We start from the raw sequence: 22842 nt of genomic DNA on the forward strand, positions 1-22842 counted from the left end.
AAATTTTCCATTTTACAGATGGGAAGGTAGAAATGTACTAACTAAATTGTGTTTTAAACATATCCAACTAGGGCGAGTCACATGCTCCTGCCTGAGAGTATCACACTCAGACGCAGCCCCCACCCCACCCCTACTCCCGGCAGAGACAGCAGAGGAGCGCAGGGCTGGGTGGGTATGCCTGGTAAGGGTCGGGCCAATTTGAAAGCCGTTGGTGCTCAGGACTGGTACAGGAAGTCTTCAGGTCTTCCCATTTAAGTGCACGCCCTGGTTACTCCACGCCATGCTACTCTGGTGGCTCTCCAGACTGACCTCCGTAGGGTCAAGTACCGCCCCCCTACCCAGTCTCTCCCGAGCCTCGCTCTCTGCTTGGGCCCCGCCAGGCTCCGTAGCCTCGCGCTGCCCGGGCGGCGGGGCGGCGGGGCGGCGGGCGGGGCGGCGGGGCGGCGGCCCCGATGATCGCCCTGCCCCTGGGAGGCGCCTGGCGCGGCCCGCCCGCCTGCGAGGCCGCGGCCCCGCCTGGCCGCCGAGACCGGCGCTGCGGGGACGTGGGCAGCAGGTCAGTCTCCCTCCGTCCCTTCCTCCCTCGGCCGCGGAGCCTCGGGTGCGGTCCCGACGGCTGCAGGCCCGGCTCCGCCCGCCCCCGGGTACCGACGTGTCCCGGAACCCCGTAGGGCGGGCGCATCTGCACACCCGGGGGCGTCCCGTCGGTCGGGGACAGGGCCGCGGCTCGCCACTCGGGGGAAGGGATCTGCACCCGGCGAGCGCTTCACCCCGGTGCCCCCCGGTGCCCCAAACTTTGTGTATCTTTTCAGCCGCCCGCTCAGAAGTTGTAGAATGAAAGTTTCCGCCATCAGCTCTGGCGCGGGCGCCACGGTGTCCCGCCCGGTTAAGGGAGCCCGGTGACACACGTGCCCTGCGTGTTCACACTAGATTTCCCGCCCTGCCTGGGGTTGTGTTCAGTCCGAATACGGGTTCAGTAAGTGGAGGGGGGAAATTCTACTTAAGCGAAGACTGTGTGTATTTATGAATCATTTTCACGAAAGCGTCTGTTTTGGTTAGTTTTTGTTAACTTTTCACCCAGGGTCATCTGGGGAGAGGGAACTTAATAAGAAAAATACGTCCGTTAAATTGGCCCGCGGGCCCTCTGTGGAGTGACTGACGGCAGAGTGCCCAGCCCACCGTGAGCGGTGCCACTCTGGGCAGGTCCGGGTGTGTGTAAGACTGGCCCGCCAAGCCAGTCTGGTAGGGAAGGAGCCATTAGGCAGAGTTCTTCCCAGTACCTGTTTTGAGCTCCTGCCCTTAACACCCCTTCAGGATGGACTGTAAACTATAATATAGAATAAACCCTTTTGGTCCCAAATTACTTTTGTCTTTTATCTGTGGTGTTTATTACAGCAACGGGAACCAAACTGAAGCAGAATTTATCACCTTTTTTTCTTTTTTTGCCTAGAAATAATAAGGTCATGGTTACTTTCATGTTTAGTTTCAAGCACTTATTGTGATATTTATTAATTTAATTATATACCCTTTAGAAATGTTTTTGGCTAACCCCAAAAAGCTCCTATTAGTAATTTTCTAATTTGTATCCAATGATAATTAAGGTTGTATGGTTTTCTTATATAGAATTCCTGTTATCTGTACATCCAATGTGCTGTTTTCACCTTGATTGGAGTGAGTAAAAGAACTTGTCAGAAAAACCAAAAAATAGATGCCTGATCAGCCAGATTAGATAACCAGGAAAACCCTTGCTCGTTGAACAATCCTTCCTGGGTGTTTTGCTTGGTGGTCAGAGTGTCTGACCTTTGAATTTAAAGCCCTACTCCTCAATAGCTTCATGTTAACACAGTATTCTCAGCAAATGAAATGATCTCAACATGTGTATGAGATAACTTTCTGAAGGTGTATTCTGTAGTGTTGCTAAGTATTAATAACCCTTAAGTGGAGTTTTTTTTTTCAAGACAGGGTTTCTCTGTGTAGATCTGGCCTTGAACTCACAGAGATCCGCCTGGCTCTGCCTCCCTGAGTGCTGGGATTAAAGGTGTGCGCCACCACCGCCTGGCGCCTGGCCTTAAGTGGAGTTTTAAAGCATTGCTTTAAATGAAACACAGTAGACACATTTTAAAGATTAATTTTTGATTATGTACGTGTGTTTTTGTATGGGTATGTGCCTGTGAGTACAGGTGCCAGCGGAAAAGTTCAACTCACCAGACACCAAGAGCTGGGGTTACAGAGGTTTGTAAACTGCCGTGAGGGTGCTGGGAGCTGAATCAGGTCCTCTACAAAAGCATTGCATGCTCTTAACCACTTGCTGTCTTTAGCCCCAATAGGTATATTATATATAATTTGTATTTATATATATTAGATACATGCCAGTATCTCTTAGATTTCAAAGTATATGGATTTCTAACTTGAATATGGTGGATGGGCTTCTCTAGTTGGAATTGACTTCAGGATCCTAATCTTAATTCTGGGGAAAACATTGGAAGAAATGAGTTTTAATGCTAGTTTTGTTTTTAACTGTTTATCTCATCCCTCTGCCAGTAGATGTGATGGCACCAAGAAGAAAAGAGAAATACAAGCTTCCGGTTCCACTCCCAGAAGGCAAAGTTCTGGATGATATGGATGGAAACCAGTGGGCACTGGGCAAGATGATCGGCTCTGGAGGGTTTGGATTGATATACTTAGGTAAAGTATGACTAAATTGCCAAGGATAATTATGCCTGTAATCAGTGTAACTATGGTAACAAGGGTATTTTAAGAGCTAACTGAAATAACAGAATTCATACTTATTTCCAGTAATTGGAAGGTAGTTAATGTTTAGTGCGTTAACTAAGCACTAGGTTCCAGCCGTAACTGACACAACACATTCCCTGGTGCCTTGTTTTCCCGTAACTTGTCGAGGTCTTTTCGGAGCATAATTGCACAATCTGCCAGACAGAATATGAATTTTCTTTTTGAGAACTTGTTTTCCCTGATTTTTTAGCTCATAAACAACAACTATATATAAATATTAAAAATTAGTTATTATCTTATGTGTATGATATGTGTAGGACATGTCATAGGGTACCTGTGGAGGTCAGTGGACAATTTTGCTTCTCTCTTACCTCCACCTTTCTGTGGGTTCTGGGACTTAGCTCGGGTGGTTACATCCTTACCTGCTGAGCTGTACTTCTCTCCCTACGGTATGACTCTTAATCATTGGTATCTAGCCTGACTGTTTCGTGACTATGTTCCACGTAAAATTAAGCCATAGTGACTGAAGGCATCTATTACTTGGAATGAATGAACTTCTCCTGTGTGATTGGAGTTTAGTAGTTATGTTGTTCTTCAAAAACTGACAGAGTAGCTGCTCAAGTGATCTGAGCTTTATGATGCCAGCAGGGAACCTGCTTGGGTGTACTTCTATACTGCATTTAAACATTCAGAAATTATCCTGAATTTCAAGAGGCCATTCAGGACTGTCTCAATGCTGTGGTGGGATGGGGGAAGGTATCTGCTGTGTGATTATGTTTGGTGAATAAAATACTGGTGATTATATGGGTGTAGCCCATGAAAGGTCTTGGGTACTATGGTTTTTAGCACCTCCTACCCCAAACAAAAAACACAAGGTAAGATTCTCTTAAATATATTTGTTCATCCTGCAGCTATTTCTGTGGTAGACATCTTTGGGGCTAGTGCATGGTGGCTCATTCTTGTAATCTCAGCATTTGAAAGGTTGAGACAAGGTCAGCTTGGTCTATGTCGTAAGTTTTATGCCAACCAGGGCTACATAGTAATATTATATCTCAAAATAAACAAACAGCACAGGGAAAAAAATCCACAAAACAAGCAAGGAAAAAAAAAAAAAAACAATAACAACCAAAGCACCCCCTCCCAAATACCAGACAAAAAATATCATCAAAAAATCAAAACAAATAGACATAAAAGAACCTCTTTTGGCAGAATTCTGGGTTCCTTGTCAAACAGACATGTTTCTGGGTCATGAATGATTAAGATATTACTCTTGGTACTTTGCCTTTTGTGTTTATTTTGAGAAAATCTCCAGTAGCTAAGGCTAGCCTTGAACTCCTGATCCTCCTGTTTCTTCCCTTCTGGGCTGGGATTACAGGCGTATACTGACATAACTGGCTGTAGTATTCAATGAATGAAGGAAATCCAGTAAATAAGCAACTGCCTGTCTATTGCTTGTGTCTAATATGATTGGAAAAACAAGATCAAGACAAAAAAAATCACATGGGCTGAGTAAAGAGCAGCTTCTCAATTTAAAGAGTGTCACTGTGTGTGGTGGCTCATACCTCAGCTCCTAGCCCTCGGGAGCTGCAGCCACTGATTGAGTTGAAGACCAGACAGGGCTACATCATTAGAGCCAGTTATAAGAGAAAACAAAACAAAACACTATAATCTTGAGTGCTAGACTGGGCAACATAGGCAGGCAACACTTTTCAATAGAAACATAATGGGAGTCACATGTAATTTAAAAATTTTAAATAACCAAAATTAAAAAAATTAGAAAAAACAGGTGGAATTTTTTTTTTTTACTAATATGTACTATTCAATTTAAAATATCCAAAATAATTCATTTTATCATGTTCATGTACAAATAGTGAAATACTTTATATCTGAGTGGAAGTCAAAAATCTAGAGAGCATCAAGTGTCAAGAGCTTAGTACCACAACTGGCTAGTAAGAAATGTAGGCACGTGTGTAGTAAGTACTGGGTGTGCCAAAGGGTAGAATTACCCCCAGAGTGAGTGCTATCTGAAACAGGTTAGTAAACTCTTTCCTATAGCAATGAGTTAAGATCTCTGGTATATTGTCTTGACTATAGGCCAAAGATAGAGTTGAATGAATTATTGCTAATATGACTGTGGCCTTGGATCTACAGCCTACGACATTTACTTTTCTAACTTTTGAATTATTTTAATAATTTCAAAGAACTGGGAAAAGCTTCAAGTATAATGATCTTATCCCTTTTCACTTCTTAAAATGTAAATATTTATTTGTATTTATTTGAATTCAGGTTTCTGTTGAATAAATGTCATGTTTATCCATGTTTTATAACACACCCCTTGTTTGGCTCTGGTCACGAAGGAGGACTCTCCATGCTCTGGAGTGGCTGACATTCAAGTTCAGAGAGTTCTTTTAGTCTAAGTACAGGTCATATGGCTTTTAATTATTAAGTTGGTAAGATCCAGTATGTTGGGTGGCACCCCCTCCCACCATCTGAATTCTAGAAGCTGTACCCTAGAAAGGTTTGTACCAGCACATACTAATCATCATTGGACATTGTTTTGAGAGACAGAAAAAAAAAATGCTTAATTTTTCTAAAGCATGACAAACACTTTATTGTTCTAAGAACAGGGTGTAATGAATCACAGAATCAGCTTAACTTTGTTCTTGTTAGTTTTCATTGATTACTTCCAAAGCTACAAATAAGGAAATCCTTGAGAAGCCCTCTGGTTCTGGCAGTTTACCATGGTTCTTTTCATGTTGTACATTATGTATTACAAAGCACTTACATTCAAGCTCTCCTTAATAGCCCTGTCCAGTGGGTCTTCTCAGTTGTGCTTCCCAGACACACTGCTTTGGCAGGCCTTTCTCAGCGAGTGTGGCCTAAGGCTGAGAAGAAAGTGCCGCTCTGCCTGGCTCATTGTGCACGTACAACTGTCCTCTAGCTTTGAGATCAATAGCCCAGGCTGTCGGTAATCAGCCACTTGGAACAAAGGGGAAGGGGCAGAGAAGTTCTGTGTTTGCTCTTTGAGAGCTAATGTGCCTGTAGCATTCATAGCAATAGTCATGAGAGGGGAAAGAAGTCTGCATACAAGAACAAAGTCTATGCTCTCTTTGTATATGAAAGCGGGTGGGAAGGAGGGAAGGAAACAGGGTAGGTGTGGGAAAGTAGCTGTCATTTTAGTACCAAACAAGCAAAAAACTTTCTGAAACTCCAGGGAAAGAGAGAACTGAAGGTTCGGATTCTGGTTAATGCTGCATACAATATGGAAGCCACTAACCCAAGGGAGATGTGTGTAGTAAGAGCAGAAGTTCTGTGCTGGGAGACTCTGAGTTGAGTCCTGACTTGTCACTGACAGACCCAGTGGCCTAACTTCTAACTTCTGGAGTCTTTGTTTCTATTCTGTATAATTGTAGCAATAATTACATTGATTAAATGAGATGTTTTAAGCACTTGGGAACCTAGTAAACACTTAGTAAGTAGAATCTATTTAGAATTTCCCATTCTAAATATCTGGTGTCATGGTGTATTAGGAAGAGACCTTCATTGGAGGGACTTTCTATTTCTTCTGCCTTGAATTGTGGTGGATTTAGCTGCTAATGTTGTAAAACTAAGAACACAGCGACTGTCTACAGGTGCCTTTATGTTTTATTCACCACTCTGTGTCTGTTCCCTTTAAAATTTACTGGAGTGGTGCAGTATGTGGTGAACATCTCCATTTAGACAGTTACCTGTTTGCTTCAGATATGAAAGGAATTGGACTCCACAAAGTAATGAAAAGGCAGAGAGAAAAACTCTAGGATAAATGTCCATTACATTCCTTGGGAAGAGCTTATTGTTGGTGGGATTGAGGCTGAGATTGTGGCACTCAGCCCACACAAGTGAATTTGCCTTGTCCTCTGCTGTAACTACAGATGTCACCTATAACCCAGTCAGCAGTTAGATGTGTTCTATTAGACACAAAGAGACCTGCTCAATGTAACTGTCATTTAGTCCTCTAAAACACTGGTCTCAACCTTCCTAACACTGTGACCCTTTAACACAGTTCCTCATATTGTAGTGACCCCCAACCATAAACTTGTTTTTTTGCTACTTCATAAATGTAATTTTGCTAGTATTATGAATTGGAATGTAAATACCTGTTTTCGGATGGTTTTAGGCAACCCCTGTGAAAGGTTCTTGTGGCCCCAATCCACAGGTTGAAAACTGCTTCTCTAAAGGAATGTGCATATACTTTATTGACAATAAATTGGTATTATTGTCTTCTGCGAGGAGTAACATGATATAACTGAAATTGGCCATTTGGTGATCCAGTCTTAGGGATCATTACTTATAGGTGAGTGGTTAAGCTTAGTTAAGTCAATTTTGGAGATTTTTTTGTTGCTGTTGTTATATTATCCTGACTTTGCTCTTCAGAAACAGAAGGAATTTGTTTGGGGGGGGTGATTTTTAGATGCTATCAAATTTAACTTATTTATTGATGAGGAAATAGTTCTACTTATAAAGGAATAGAAGAATGTGTTGTAGTATTGCTTGGTTTATTTATTATTTAGTTGGCTGTGATGGATTGGTTTTTAAGGTATGCAGAATAACATTCAGGAAAGTCAAATCATAACACTAGTAGCAATATTAAATGTTATTTTTGCACTATTTTGTAGAGAAGGCAGTTAGTCTTGTTAAAATGAAAAGAAGAATAATTTGTTTCAGAAATTATAGTAGCTATATATATTACATATACAATAAACTAGTTCCTAGTGAAGGCATAGTTAAGAGATGTAAACTCAAATTTACCTGTCTTTTAAAAATTTATTTAATGTGCTCGACCTATAGGTAAGTAAAAATATCTAGAAGATGTATTTGAATTTTCCATGCTCTGTCAGTAGGCTGTTAGTTTTGAGTTTATACGACACAGTGCTTGCTATTCATTTCCCTCTCAGTCAAAAAATCCAGGTAGTTAAGAAAGTTTGTTGCTGGGCAGTGGTGGTGCACTGAACACTCAGGAGGCAGAGGCAGGTGGATCTCTGTGACTTCGAGGCCAGACTGGTCTACAGAGTGAGTTCTAGGACAGCCAGGGCTACACAGAGAAACCCTTTCTCAAAATTAAAAAACTAACATAAAAACAAATTCTTCATTAAAAAGATAAGGGAGGGATTCTTGCAAGGCTTAGCATTCATTTTTTGGTTTTAATTTTTTAAAAAAGGCTGACCTTAAAAAACATTTTACATTCTGCATCTTCACTTTCAACAGTTTAAATGTCCGAATCTCACCCTCTGACTCTGCCTCACATTCAAGTATGCTGTCCCTTTCTCTGAGCGCAACTTTTTCTCTTTGTAAATTGGAAACTCAATGCTGTGGGGAAGTTTCTTCCTCATGAAATGAGCTCACCTCTGTTGCCATACAATAAAAGAATTCTCTGAGTTCGAGAGCTTCTGGCTTCCTCATGAAATATGGATGGACTTCTGCTTCTGTAAGAGAAAGGAGAAGAGGATTAAATAGTGTGAGGTATAATCCTTCGTTCAGACCCAGGGGTACTCATGTATATGAAATAAATTAGAAGGAAGTGTAGGGAACTTCAGGACTCGGAGTGAGCCTCCACTAGACATTAGCAATTCCCACCTTCGATGGTACAAAGGTGTGTGTGAGGTTCATACTTCTTCCACACTTGGTTTGTAATTACTCTGCTTCAGAATGTTTGCCTCTTACATCTCTCACGTGTACCATGTTTTTCCTGAAAACTGTACAGTTACTCTGTGTCAAAGACTTTTAGGAGAAGAGATGGAAACCTCAGCAATTGTTTCAAGACAGTTGTTAGAGACTTGTACTGTTTCTTTACAAGCAACAGCCAGGCAGGCTGAGCTTGTCCTTAGCATCTCTGGTCCAGGGAAATGATTTTGTGGAAAGATACCCATGAAGGCCAGAAACATCTACAGATGCAGTGTGATCTCAGGCAATGGAGCATGTGGCCTTCATTGGCGTTAGATGAAAACAGGAGGGCCTCCTGGCAGAAGAACTGACTTTTGCTGTGTTCTGCATGCTGCCCCCCAAACCCATCTTTGATTGGCACCTATGCCCTATTGAAACTGGCATCACACCTTCTGAATGGGCTCTGTGCCAGGCTAGCAGATGGGTATGGGCAAAGGCATGCCAGAAACCCAGTATGTGAATCAAGTTTAAGTATCAGGGGCCCAAACTCCCATCCAGGGATGTAAAAACTGCAGTCTGTTGAGAGCTTTTTGTGCTTAAGGTTAAAGGACATGCCATTTCTACTCCAGCTTAGAGGTTGATTAATTTTGAAAGTCAAACAGGAACTCCTGTGGTGGTGTCAGGCAAAATTCTGTCTTTGGTGAATGAGAATTACTACTTCATGTAGGGAAGAGAAAGTATTGTAATGAAGTTTCCGAGGAGAGTGAGTCCCCTGCAAGTCCCTCCAGCACTTAAGCAGCGTGCGTTCAGTGAAGATGAATATTTCTATTCTCCAGCAGAGCCAGGTGCAATCAAAGCCAGATCTTCACCCCGCTGCAGTAAAGAACCCTAAATTTAGAAAGGGCAGGTGAAGTTTAGAAGAACTCTGTGGTGGTAGCTCTTCTCACCACAAGCTGAGGGAACTTCACAGAAGTGTATAGAGGAGCAGATGAAGGGAAAACTCCAAATAGAAAACCTTCAGAGTATTCCAGCCTGAAACAGAAAGATCCTTAACAAACCAAAAGAAAAAGTTGAGTCCTTTTCCCTCAGTGCAGAAATCTTTCTCATTTTTTTTTATCAATAAAATCTTAGGTTACAGAAATGTTAGGGCCAACTTAATACATAACTAAACTTCCTATTCTTACTTTCATTTCCTTTGCATGTCTATCATGTATATAAACTTTGCTTCTTGAATAATGGATTTTGCATAAAATTGAGTTCTAAACATCGTATTCCTTCTGATTGTCTCACACCCACCATAGAACTGCTCCCACACCAGAAAGAGAGCGCATGTCCTTGTGATCATTTCAGCCCTATCTACAAATGCTCGTGAGTGTATAGATACGCCTGCAAGACCAGCTGTGGCCAAGAGCAGCTTTGCTGATCGCATTGCAGCCCTTGCTCTTGCTTTTCCACTGTGCAAACTTCATCTATGGAGCAGATTCCATGAGACCGTTGTGAATACTTCAACGTATTCAAAACATAGAACTGCCACAAATTAAACTACTAAAACGAAAGCTGGTGCATTGTAACTGCCAAGTAAACCTGGCACGTCCCTTGTCAGACTGCAGGAGAGTGTGCCATGCAGTCCTCAGAAAACACAATTCATCCAGAAGCACTCTTGTCACTTGCTCTGATATTAAACCAGAGAAAGTGACATTAATTAAAGAAATGACACGCGCCAACAAAGGCAATGAAATTCTACAGTTTGGCTTTGTGCAGACCTTCACCCAACCTGTTCTGTGTAGGTACTGTGACCGACTGAAGAGGGCCAGGCCTATGACTTTGACTCCTCCTCTCCCCATTCAGAAAACATCCTCGAGCAGTTAACATTTCCTGCCAGCACTGGGCTGGTGTCTTAGTGTAACCCAGTCACCGGCTTCCTAGAGCACTGGTGTGCCGTCCAGTGGCACAGCAGCCGCACTTGGGAACTGTGTGCAGTGGACAGGAGGGCCAGGAGAGTCGCTCTCCCACCAGCAGAGAGCCTAGACTCTCAGGCCGAGTCAAGGAGACTGGAGCCCCAGACAGGGAACACAGCCTTTGTTCCGTATACATGCACACTCACAGTCGTATTTCACAGATTTATTTATTTATTATGTACACAGAAGATGATGGTTGTGGGCCATCATGTGGGTGCTGGGAATTGAACTCAGGACCTCTGGAAGAACAGTCAGTGAGTGCTCTTAACCTCTGAGCCATCTCTCCAGCCCCAACTTTTCTAACCTTTCATGCTGAATGTGGCCATGCTCATCACACACCATGTTGTGCAGTCTTAACAGGCATACCTCAGTCATTAAAAAAAAAAAAAAAAATAATAATGATTTTTTTTTTTTTAGTGAAAAAACTAGAAAAATGTGTGGTCTCTGCATAAGACATTCTAATTTCATATTTACAGATAGTATTATATATATTTTAGGGAGTTTGCTGTAAGAGTAGCATATATTTGTTTTTTCAGATGTCTTTAAAATGTTAGATACCGTGTACTTTATTCGTAGATTATAGGAGTTAATGGGAAATGTTTGCTCTGCTAATACATAATATGGAGGAATTTTAAAAACCTGGCCGTTGTATCAAATCCAACCACTTCTGTGTTTAGAATAAAACAGTTTTCTTGGTAATATGTAATTGAAGGAGATTTAGTAACCAGTGCAAACTATTTTAGGGGAAAGTATGATTTCCTGTTGCGTCAACTCTCTGCTAGGCATGGAATGTGTAAAAATAGTCAACTTTTCAAAAATGTAAGCACAAGAAACTCCAAAAGAAAATAAGCTATCTCCCCGCTTCCCCCATTTTGTATGGTGCTGGGACTTGAACACAGGGCCTTGTGTGTACTATACAGGCACTCTGTCACTGAGCTACATCCCTAGCTGTTGGATTCTTTTAACCCAAGTCTGTGAACAGTCTGATTGAGGGATTTGTGCACAGTCAGAAGCTTTTGTGACAGTTTTCAAGCACAGGTATTATATATTTGGGGTTCAGAGTTTTCTAACTGTATAATTAGTCACAAGGTTTAATGCACGTTTTCTGTATCAGGCTGATAATGGCTTCAAAGAGACAGGGCTGCTTCAGGGGAGGACGCAAAGGAGGCCAGAGTTGATGCACACACTGGCAACAGTGGAGGAAAATCAACAGGCCTTGTGAAGTCAGGCAATGGAAATATGTCAGTCTTCAGAGACTGGCTTCAATTCGCAATCCAAGTGAAACAGAGTATTTAACTATGAGAGGCAGTGTTATGGAGCCCAGCATGCCTGCTACTGCTTGTTTGACTAGCTCAGAATAGAACACTGAGAGGCAAGGGCTCAAAGTTAAATGAACATTTATACATTTTAAAATCAAATGAAAGATTCAGAGTATATTCATGAATTAATTTTTTTCCGGAATCCTAAATTTAATCAGCTGGAATTACTTTTAAAGTGTCATTCTATTTAACTTTGGGGAATGATGAATTTGCCTTTTAGTAGGGATGCTGTATTTTATCATGAAGATGAAACAGACTGTCTTTTGTTAATTACTCCCCAGAGACACTGGCCATTTTTCTCCCCTATGCTTAGTGTGGAGTAAAGGCAGCGCCTGCAAATTTATTTCAGACAAGACCAATTGGAAGCCTCACCATGTGTGAGAGGCACTAGGAGAATGTAGCTCCCCTTTCAGGTATTCTGGATGCCCCCTAAATGAGCATTTTTGGAGGGAATGCTTTACTGAGGAGACACTGTAGAAACACGATAAAGAAGGAAAGAGAGTAGTGGGTATGTCCACTGTGTCTGAGAACTGTGGAGATGAGCTTTTGCAATCTTTTTTAGGAAATCATCATCAGCTCCTGGAATCTTTTGCTTAGAGTGCCAAGTGCTGGGGTAAATGGTTTTCAAGAATCATTTCCTCAGGAACTTGATGACATTGAGGCCCAGGGAGGAAGTGAGATGCCTCCCGGCTACGTTTTCAAAGACCAACAGGCTCCTTCTACTTTCCAGTGAGCACAGGTTTCTTTGCTCTGTACATTGATGTCCCTTGTTAAAGAACACTTTTAGTTTACAGCTAGCCAGAGAGAATATGGCAAGTGACGTGCTGTGACGAGCTCACTTCTAACACAGCACCTACATAAGAGATTCATAGTATTGGCAGCTAATTGGAGAAATCTGTTAGTGGTGATGCCTACCGGGGTGCCATTTTCATTCTGATTGACAACCAAGGCATAGGCACTGGGGAATGGTTTATTCAGATCACCAAGTCTGTGAAAGAACATCTGATATTTACAGTAAACCCAGTGCTGAGCACCAAAGAAAATACGTTTAAAATGTGCTATAGCTTAGGTCATACAATATTTTTATGAAAAAAGAATTAGAGTGTGCAGCCAGTTGTGCTGATCTGATGAGACAGATTTGATGGGTTTTCAGACTCTTCAAAACTGAACAAATCTGTCTCATTTATAGGGATGTTATTTGTTTGTTTGTTTATTTATTTAGATTTTTCAAAACAGGGTTTCTCTGTGAAGTCTTGGTTGTCCTGGAACTCACTCTGTAGACCAGGCTGGCTTTGAATTCAGAGAGATGCTCCTAAAGGCCTGCCTCACTACTGCCTGCTTTTTGTTTTCAGTCTAATGAGCAAAAGGACGAGGACAACAAAGGGAGCTGCATTAGTTAGGAGACATGATATGATGTAAATGTACATATACACAGTGGAGTACTACTCAGCAGAGAAAAACAATGACATCATGAGGTTTGCAGGCAAATGGATGGATCTAGAAAATATCATCCTGAGTGAGGTAACCCAGACACAGAAGGACAAACATGGTATGTACTCACTCATAGGTGGATACTAGATGTAAAACAAAGGATGATTAGACTGCTACTCACAACTCCAGGGAGGCTACCTAGTAAAGAGGACCCTAAGAAAGACACAAACAGAGAAATGGATGAGATCTACGTGAGCAAACTGGGGGTAGGGTGGGTAATGGAGGGCAAAGGCCGGGGGAAAGAGAACTTAGGGAAGCAGGAGGTCCCAGCTGGATCAGGAACTGAGTGGGAGAACAAGGAAAGAGATACCATGATAAATGAAGACCCCCATGGGAATAGGAAGAAGCAGAGTGCTAGAGAGGTCCACAGAAATCCACAAAGATACCTCCACTATAGCCTACTGGCAATGGTTGAGAGTGCCTGAGCTGACCTGCTCTGGTGATCAGATGGCCGAACACCCTAACTGTCATGATGAACCCTCATCCAGTGACTGGTGGAAGCAGATGCAGAGATCCATGGCCAAGTCCCAAGTGGAGCTCCAGGAGTCTAATCAGTGAGAGAGATGAGGGATTGTATGAGCAAGAGATGTTGAGAACATGATTGGAAAAAGCACAGGGACAAATAGTCAAACTAGTGAACTGTGAGCCAATGGCTGAGGAGCCCCCAAGGAACTGGACCAGGCCCTCTGGATAAATGAGACAGTTGATTAGCTTGAAGTGTTTAGGAGGCTCCCAGGTAGTGGAACCGGGACCTGTCGTCAGTGCATGGACTGGCTTTTTGGAACCTAGGGCCTATACTGAGACACTTTGCTCAGCCTTGGTATAGGGAAGAGGGGACTGGACCTGCCTCAACTGAATCTACCATGCTGGGCTGACTCCTCGGGATACCTTGCCTTGGAGGAGGTGGGAATGAGGGGTGGATGGGGAGGTGTATGCTGGGGGGGTGGGTGGGAGGAGTAAGGATAGGGGAATCCATGGCTGATATGTAAAATTAAATTAATTATAAAATAAAAATATTATAAAAAAAAAAAGAGGGGTTGGGGATTTAGCTCAGTGGTAGAGCGCTTGCCTAGCAAGCGCAAGGCCCTGGGTTCGGTCCTTAGCTCTGGGGAAAAAAAAATGACCCTGTGAGAGGCAAACTTTACAGAATGAATTACTCTTAACTCTCTTTTTTCTTAGAGGACATTTAAAGATGCACAGTTAGAAAACTGGATCTTTTAAAAGGTAAAACACAAAAAATCCTTTAGAATCTTGTTAATGAATTTGCTTCTTGCTAAAGAGTTTGTTTCAGATAAAAATATTTTGCTTACAATAGAAGTCTAGACTTTGAAAAAGGATTCAGTTCTTTCAAAGTATCATACATACAGATGCTCTTGAGAAAAAGTTAAGACAGTTCATATGGAGGTGAGTTTAGATATTTGACAGAGGTACTAATTACGTATTGCAATGATAGTTTTTATACTTTTTTATTTGACATGTATACATTACAAGAAAACAATGAACAAAATACAAGCTATTGCATTAAATTAAAATATTTGTAGCAAGCCTGATGGCATACCCATGTGATCCCAGTACTTGGATCAGGTAGATCACAGATTCAAGGCCAGCCCATGCTATATAGTGAGTTGAACACTATCTCTCTCTCTCTCTCTCTCTCTCTCTGTCTTTCTCTCTCTCTCTCACTCAAGAAAGAAAAGAAAAAACAAATTCAAATACACTAAAAACAAAAACACTATGATATGGGGTCATTAATTTTAATTTCTGTAGAATGGGAAGGGAAGATATTCATTATACTTGATGGTCTTTATATCAAGAGCTCATGTGTTATAACAGGCTCTCTAGTGTCAAGTGTGAGTATGTAATTAAGAATGGTTATTAGTGATATAAACCTTCCCTCTTTACAGAAAATTGGGATCTGGATAGGAAGAAAAATCCCTGCACAGTAAACTTTGGGAAGAAAACAAAACAAAGATCCATAGCTAATGGGAAGATGTTTATGATTGAGGAGGAAGAAAAGATTGTATTAACTTCTATAATCAGAAGAACTTCCATTGCAGCAGGCAGCTTTGAACAGGTCTCAGTGTTTTGAAATTAATTAATTTAACATAAATTGTATGTAACATGGAATCTCAAACGAAGAGATTGTTATTGGGAAGAACTTTTATGTTCCTTTACTACTGAAAGGAGATGATGTTAAGACCTGTAGGCTTTAGCAAAGGAACAGATGTAGCAAAGTATTTTATTAATGATAAGAAGAGCAAACCTAAGCCAAAGATGAATGATGTAAATAAATTACCAAGAATTAGTACCAAGAGTATTATCAATATATCTAGCAGATTTTAGATAATGAGTGTCAAATGAAATTATAAACACCTCTAAAACCTAGACCTTCCCTTGTTTGAAGTTCACCTCAGTGTATTAGAAAATGACTTACGAACATGGGGATAGGGCTGGTGATTACTAGTGGATTCTTAACCTAACGCACAGGTTTTATATTAAAAAAAAAAATCAAAAATCATTTCAGACCCAGAAAGTAGACCTCATGATAGTTAAGGGAAATAGGACTGTAATTCCAGTATGCTGTGTGGTCAAAGTTTATGGCTCTTAGGAGACAGAAATGAATACTTGAGATCACACAGAACCTGACATCATTTTGTAACAGATTGTCATTAAGAGAAAATAGACTTGAAGCACATGACTGAGACATCAAAAAGACAATGAATTAAAATATGTGAGTTGAGTATGATGGCTCACACCTGTAGTCCCTCTGGAGGCTGAGTTGGGATTAGCTTGAGGCTACCCTGGGCTACAGAGTGAGACCATATAAACTATTCAATAGAATTTGGGGAGCTAATTTTAAAAACAGTAATTTTATGAGTAAATTTTAAAATGTAATTCATATTTTAAAAATAGATCAATGAGCTGTGATAATAAGTTATAAGTTTTGACCAAAACATGTATTTAACCCTCTAAGCAAGCTTCAAATATGCTTAATAATGGAAACAGCTAAAGTAAAATGTATCAGTGTCAAAAATATTTAAGAAATAGGTAGATGATGAGTGGACTGAAACTATAATTTGTACAGAATGAAATTATATATAGTATACACCACAGTCAGTGAATAACCGGCAGAGTAACCCCAGTAAAAACTTAGAGTGCTGGATTATAATTCAATTACCAGTTAACATAGTAGGTAAAGTTATAAACTCTTGATTAAGGATGATAATCAGGCTGGAGTGGGTAAACGCATATACTGCTTTTCCAGAGGACCTGAGTTTGAAGACTTACAGCTGTCTGTTTCTCTAGATTCAGGGGGTCTGATGCATCTGGTCTCTGCAGGCACCCACTCACCTGCATGTACCCACCTCAGTTAAAATAATTGAAAATCTAAAAAGAATATAATTCATTAAATTCCAGAATCAAAGTTCTCAAATGAGAAATACTGAAATGAAAGGATATGTCTAAAAGGTTAAGATCTTTCTTACATATATGTGAAGAATAAAATAATAAAGTTTATTTTGCAATTTTACGTTCCATAGTTAAAGTTTCTTGGAATGTATTAGAGTTCTCTAGAGAAACAGAACTGGTAGGACACACACACACACACACACATACACACACACACACACACACACACACACACACACACACACACACAATTTTGAGAGTGGCTTCTGACTGGTACAGCTAGTTCAACAATGGCTGTCTGCCATGGAAAGTCCAAGAATCCAGTAGTTGTTCAGTTCAAAAGGCTGGATGTCTCAGCTGGTCTTCAAGAGATGCTAGAATCCCTAAGAAGTAGGTTCAACACTAGGGAAGGAATGGATGTATCAGTGAGAGTGAGGGCAAGCAGGCAAAGAGCAAATGCTTCCTTCTTCCATGTCTCTAGACAAAATTCTAAACAGTCTTATTAAATAAGAAACACAGAGCCAAATACATAGTTAAAAGCTCAAGAGATCAGAGCACTAGTGAAGAGCCAAGACCACCTTATCTTACCACCTGGCCCGCTGTCACTTCCCCAGAGAGAAAGAGACCGTCTTCCTGTGTGTCTGTCTTTTTATTGCCTTTCTGTTCTGCCTTCTCATTGGCTCTAAACCCAACCACATGACTTCCTCATCACTGCCTATCTATACAGACCTCCAGGTCTCTATGGTTGGTACTGGGATTAAAGGTTCAGGTCACCAGGCTTGGTTGACCACACACAGACTCTGCCTGTACCTGAATTCTGTTCCTGGCTTGCTAATGACCTCTGATCTCTAGGCAAACTTTATTTATTATCATAAAAATACAATCACATTTCAGCACAATTAAAATATCACCACACATGTCCTTATGTAGGCTGCCACTAGATTGAATGTGGGTCTTCTCACTTCAAATGACTTAATTAAGAAGAATCTCATAGGTATGCCCAGCTGCTTGGGTTTTAGTTAATTCCAGATGTAGTTAACTAAGAAAAGCCATCACAAGGAGCTAATAAATACCCTGGAGAAGCTTAATGGAGCAAAATGAAGAGTAATATTGGTAGAATTTTAAATGACCAGAATGGTACCTGTTTATTTCTATCCCAAAATAAATAGATAGATAGATAGATAGATAGATAGATAGATAGATAGGTAGATAGATGAATGAAAGAAAGAAGGAAAAAAATGTAGCTGTTACCAAAAAGAAGCTGTAAATATCCAAATAAATATTATAAATAAACTGACAAAATGTCTTCACTTTTGAACCCAGTGCCCCCCCCCCCCCCCATTCAGCAGCTAAACATTCCTGCTTCATTCATTCTGTGTATCAGTCTTCTAAGAATTGTGTTACCAACAGACTTTGAAATAATTATGTGAAAAATGTTTCTAAACTATGCAACTGAATATGGACTGTTTAGAGAAACCTTTAAGTTGGAGACTTTACTGATCTTATAAAGAATAGACTTTTTGTCTGTATGAAGATTCATTTAAAGGTTTGATGTGTAGATATTTAACACAGAAATCCAGGGTCTTGTATGTCAGCCCCAGAATCCATTGCTAAAAGTAAGTCCCAAGATCATCTGCTTATTCTGACCTGCATGCTTTCTCCTCACCATTTCCTCTCATTCAGATTGTTCCTGTCTGAAGTCCACATTCATTTTAAAGTCTGTTGTTTCCTTTATATATTTTTTTAAACCAGGTTGTACATTATGTATTTCTTTTCTACAATATTTTTGCCTCTTTTTTTCTACCATTTTCTATTTTGTATGCACTTGTATCCTTCCTTATTTTAAAATTATTGTAGAATTAAATTAGCTTTGCGTTTGTATATTTTGTTCTTCTAAATTGCTTTTGCTATTGAGTTCCTTAGTGCTGCATGTTCGTCTGTGATCAATGTTTTTGTAATTACCCAAAAAACTACTTGCTGGGATTTTGTTTGACATGGAATTAAATCTATAGCTGAATTTGCTGAGAACTATAGAACCTTCCAAACCAGGATGCCTCTCAGATTACTTTCAATGTGGGATGACATTGCTTCCTTCGGTGTACTCATGGGGATCATGAGTGTTGGTGGAAGGACTCACTGTTTTCTTTATATTTATGATCTTAGTTAACACGCTTATTCTTGACATTTTTTACAGACTTTGGGGGGATATATGTAGACATGTCACCTCTCTCCCCTACTCCCTTCCCTTTCTCCCATTTGTTTTCTTGACCAGTCACATGGATCAGTGAGGACTTACAGTTTGCGTACGAGTGGTGAGACAGAACAGCTCTGATTCCCTCCACTCCCAGCCTCCATTTGGGTAGAAGCGTTCAGCCATTCATCATGTAATGTAATTTAGGTGCAGCTATAGATACTGTTTACCAAGACTAAGAAGATGTTTCCTTGAGTGTTCAGAGTTTTTATCAGAAATATATTATAGTGATATTTTATTTGTATTGAAATGTGATTTTATTTGTATGTTAATAAAGTTGCCTTTAGGTCAGAGCAAGCCAGAGCAGAAGCCGAGCAGTAGTGGGGCACGCCTTTAATCCCAGCACTTGGGAGGCAGAGCTAGGCGGATCTCTGTGTGTTCAAGGACACAGCCAGCATGGCAGACACACGCCTTTAATCTCAATACCAACCATAGAAGACCTGGAGGTCTGTACAAACAGGCAGTGACAAGGAGGTCATGTGGCTGGGTTTACAACCAATGAGAAAACAGAACAGAAAGTCTTTAAATAGACAGGACACAGAGAAGTAGGTCTCTTGTGGAGAGGAGGAACAGCAGAAGCAGTGAAGGGTAAGGTTTCCCGCTCTTGCTCTGACCTCATGGTTTTTAACTCTGCAATCGATTCTGTGTTTCTTATTTAACAAGCTGGTTACATCTACATTATATTTCTGGATTTGATTTATTTGCGCTTTTCTGGGGGACATTTTTTTTTTTTTTTTTTTCCATCTGTTAAAGACAGCTGCTGGTCTGTAGCTTTCCCCTCCCTCCCTTTCTTCCCCTCCCTTTTTCCCTATTCTCTTAACATGTTTTCTGGTTTGGGTATTAGCTAATGGTAACATAAACCTCATAAAATGAATTATGAACTATTTTCTCCTTTTCTTTCTGAAAATGAATGTGTAGGATTCATTAAAATGTTTTTGAAGCCAATGGGCTCTGGCCATTTGCTTGTCTTATGACTTTTTCCTACCTTTAGGTTTTTTTTTCCCCCAAGACAGGGTTTCTCTTTAGCTTTGGAGCCTATCCTGGACTAGCTCTGTAGACAAGGCTGGCCTCAAACTCACAGAGATCCATCTGCCTCTGCCTCCTGAGTACTGGGATTACAGGCATGTGCCACCACTGCCCGGCTCTACCTTTAGTTTTTAAAAATATTTTTGACCCATCTCAATTGTCAGACTTACGCAAGTCATTTCTAGTGTTGACATGTTAGACTCGTGTGTGTCTGATGGTAGCAAGTGAACCCAGAGCCTCATGCACGCCAGGCAAGCCCCGTGTTACGTTTCTAAGGTGTCAGCAGCGCACAAATTGGATATATTGTAGTTTTATATTTTCTGTTCATACTCATTAAAAGTCGTGTTCATACATGTTATAGTTTTTGCTTCAACTAAATATATTTTAAAAACACTAGAAAAGAGTGTAATATTGGTAGGATTTTAAATGACCAGAGTGGTGTAATCCATTACCCTCTCTAACTATTTAACTATATATTTTTTTTCATTTGTTCCTGATAGTTCACATTTCCTTGTATAATTTTTGTTTTTCTTTCACGGTGTCTCCTTTATCAGCAAGCCTTCCATTCTGAAGGGTGTTATTGATAAATATTGAGTTGAAAATTATTTTTCCCAGAACCTTCCTCTCCATGGTGTCTGATGAGAAAACTAGCCATTCAATTCAGTTATTGTTTCATGTAGATAATGTATTGTTTGACTCTAGATCCTTTTGAAAGATTTCCTCATTCTTAGCTCCCAGCAGTGTGACCATAACTTGTGGGGACATTAATGTCTTCACATTCTCCAGGTTTGGAGGGTTGGAGGAGTCCCTGAGCTTTGTGATCTCTGTGTGTATTCAGGACCCTTTCCATTTACTCCTCTTTCCTCAGTATTGTTTACTTCTCTAGTTCAGTGACTCTTCATGGTCTACTTTTCCCATTGCCCTCAGATTCCTGAGGCTCTGTTCTTCAAATTGGAGAATGTCTATTGATTTGTCATCAGGGTTAAGGATGCTTCCATGTACTGTGTCCGTAACTGTATCAAGGCCACTTGATACTTTAGAACATGCTTTTGGTTAAATGTCCTCAGTGGTTTTTGTATCTTTCCTAGATCATTCTAGCTTTCTATTTCATTCCAAAGCATTTGCCTTTTCTTGCTGGGACACCAGAGAACAATTACTTTCATGTCTGTTAGATTGCTTGAATGTCTCTGTCATTTCAGCCTGCTGTCTACTGATTGCCTTTTTGTGCATGAATGCATTTTGTTTGTTTCATTTTTGTTTTTGTTGGTTTTGTTCTTTCTATACTTGGTACTTTTAGATTGCATTATGGATATTTTGAGTATTTTGAGAATTTGCATATTGTTTATTTATTCCAAAACAGAGATTATGAATAGTTAGGGATATGAAATCAGGAAAGTTGTTCTAGTTATAGTCAAGCTTCAAGTTCTGACAAGTGCATTCTAGTTTTTTGTGTGCTGTTAGTTCATTTTCAGCAGTGTTATTCAGGTCTGCCCCATGTATGTCCCATCCAAGACTTAGCACTTTGCCCTGTACTTGACTCTTCCCAGTGTGGAAGCTGCTTAGTGTTAGCTATTCAAGTGAGAAATTTGAGAGGGAGGGTGGAGTTCGTAAACAGCTTTCTGGCCTGGCTTTCCCAAATCCTGTTCCCCATGATCTCCTTGGAGTGTTGGCTCTCTGGGTCCTCCTTTGCAGGTTATCAGACTGGGAAGCTAACATCTTCATGCTGCACACCCATCTCTGGAAAAGGTGTGCAGAAAGTGTAAATAGGTCACTCTGCTTTGGAGGACCACAGTTCATCTGGTTAGAACAGACGCTTTTCCTTTACTTTGCAGTTTATGTGCCTTTGGGTTTCTGAGTCACCTCAGAATCCCTTGGTTGCTGGGCTGAGAGTGAACTAAGGAAGAGTGAGTTTTCCAGGAACATTCATTTCTCTTGCTCCCCTCCTCATCCAGCCTTAACCTGGGGCTTTTCCTGAAGATCTTGTTGTCTGTACTGATACCAACTTCAAAATTTGGGGCTGTTTTGAGTTCAGATCAATGGATGCTAGAAATACATGATCCATTTGCTCTCGTTCTAATATTCTTGAGAAATAAATGGAATATATGTCTGTTGTTTTGTTAATCCCACTGGTCCAGAATAAGGCTACTACCACAGTGTAAAGTCAAATTTGAAGGAAGCTTTAATTAAATACTGGCCAGGGGTATGTCCTCTGGCAAGGTCCATACCTGGCTTCCTAGGAAATGGCCCTGAGTCACAATTTGGAGGGTTTAAAGTATTTCCCATCAGGTCCAATCAGGGACAAACATGCATCATGATGTATTTCCTGCCTGTGAACCTCCTGCCTACATGTGATCAAGGATGTCTGGTGTAGTTGGGTCAAACAAACTTGTTTAGGTGAATGAAAACTTGTGGCTTGTTATCTTACATAAACAATAGCCTCCAGCACTTCAAGAACCCTCTGTGATTGGTAAGGGGCTTGCAGATCAGAGGCATTTTTGTTTCATGGATCTCTTAGGCATTGTTAGTTATTTAGCGGCGCTCTTGCCCTGTGAGGAACATGTCCCAAACACAACAAATCTACAGAAGAGCTGTTTATTACTATAGGATAGGACAGATGTGACAGGCCTGTGTGAAACACACGTGAGTGAGAAGAGGAGAGAAGAAGAGACCTGTGCAAAATGGCACCAGCTTTTTAAAGAGTGGGCTGCGCATGTTTACAGGACTGCATATGGCTACTCCATGCATGCGCGTAGATTATATGGCCATTCGAGCGTGTGCTTCACTCAACCATGTAAAGCCACGGAGTCCTAGCTACGTGAGATGTTTGACCTGGAAATGGCTATTTTGAACCGGAAATAAGTAGGTGGTCCGCCGGGCAAGTCCAACCATGTGGACATGTTGTGATTTCCTATCATTCCTGACTCATTTCTTCTTAAAAAAAGTAAAAAGTGTGGATGAGTGGGTATGGAGTGCCATTTCTCTCAAAGACTGCTTCAGGCTGAATGGTGGACATTGA

The 22842-nt window shown here is 40.8% G+C and overlaps 1 protein-coding gene across 2 annotated transcripts in view; it reads left to right on the forward strand.

The window, feature by feature from the left end:
* Positions 1 to 425: 425 nt before the first annotated feature.
* Vrk2 (VRK serine/threonine kinase 2) overlaps positions 426 to 22842 on the forward strand; it is a 139366-nt gene continuing 116949 nt past the window's right edge. Inside the window, exons 1-2 of one of the 2 annotated variants that reach the window (XM_036201492.1) lie at positions 426 to 556; positions 2542 to 2685. In XM_036201492.1, coding sequence (XP_036057385.1) covers positions 2550 to 2685 — 136 coding nt within the window. In that variant the 5' untranslated portion in view covers positions 426 to 556; positions 2542 to 2549. The remainder of the gene's footprint in view (positions 557 to 2541; positions 2686 to 22842) is intronic. The other variant, XM_036201491.1, reaches the window with a different exon arrangement.

Source organism: Onychomys torridus, chromosome 10, assembly GCF_903995425.1.
Source record: "Onychomys torridus chromosome 10, mOncTor1.1, whole genome shotgun sequence".
Lineage (NCBI taxonomy): Eukaryota > Metazoa > Chordata > Mammalia > Rodentia > Cricetidae > Onychomys > Onychomys torridus.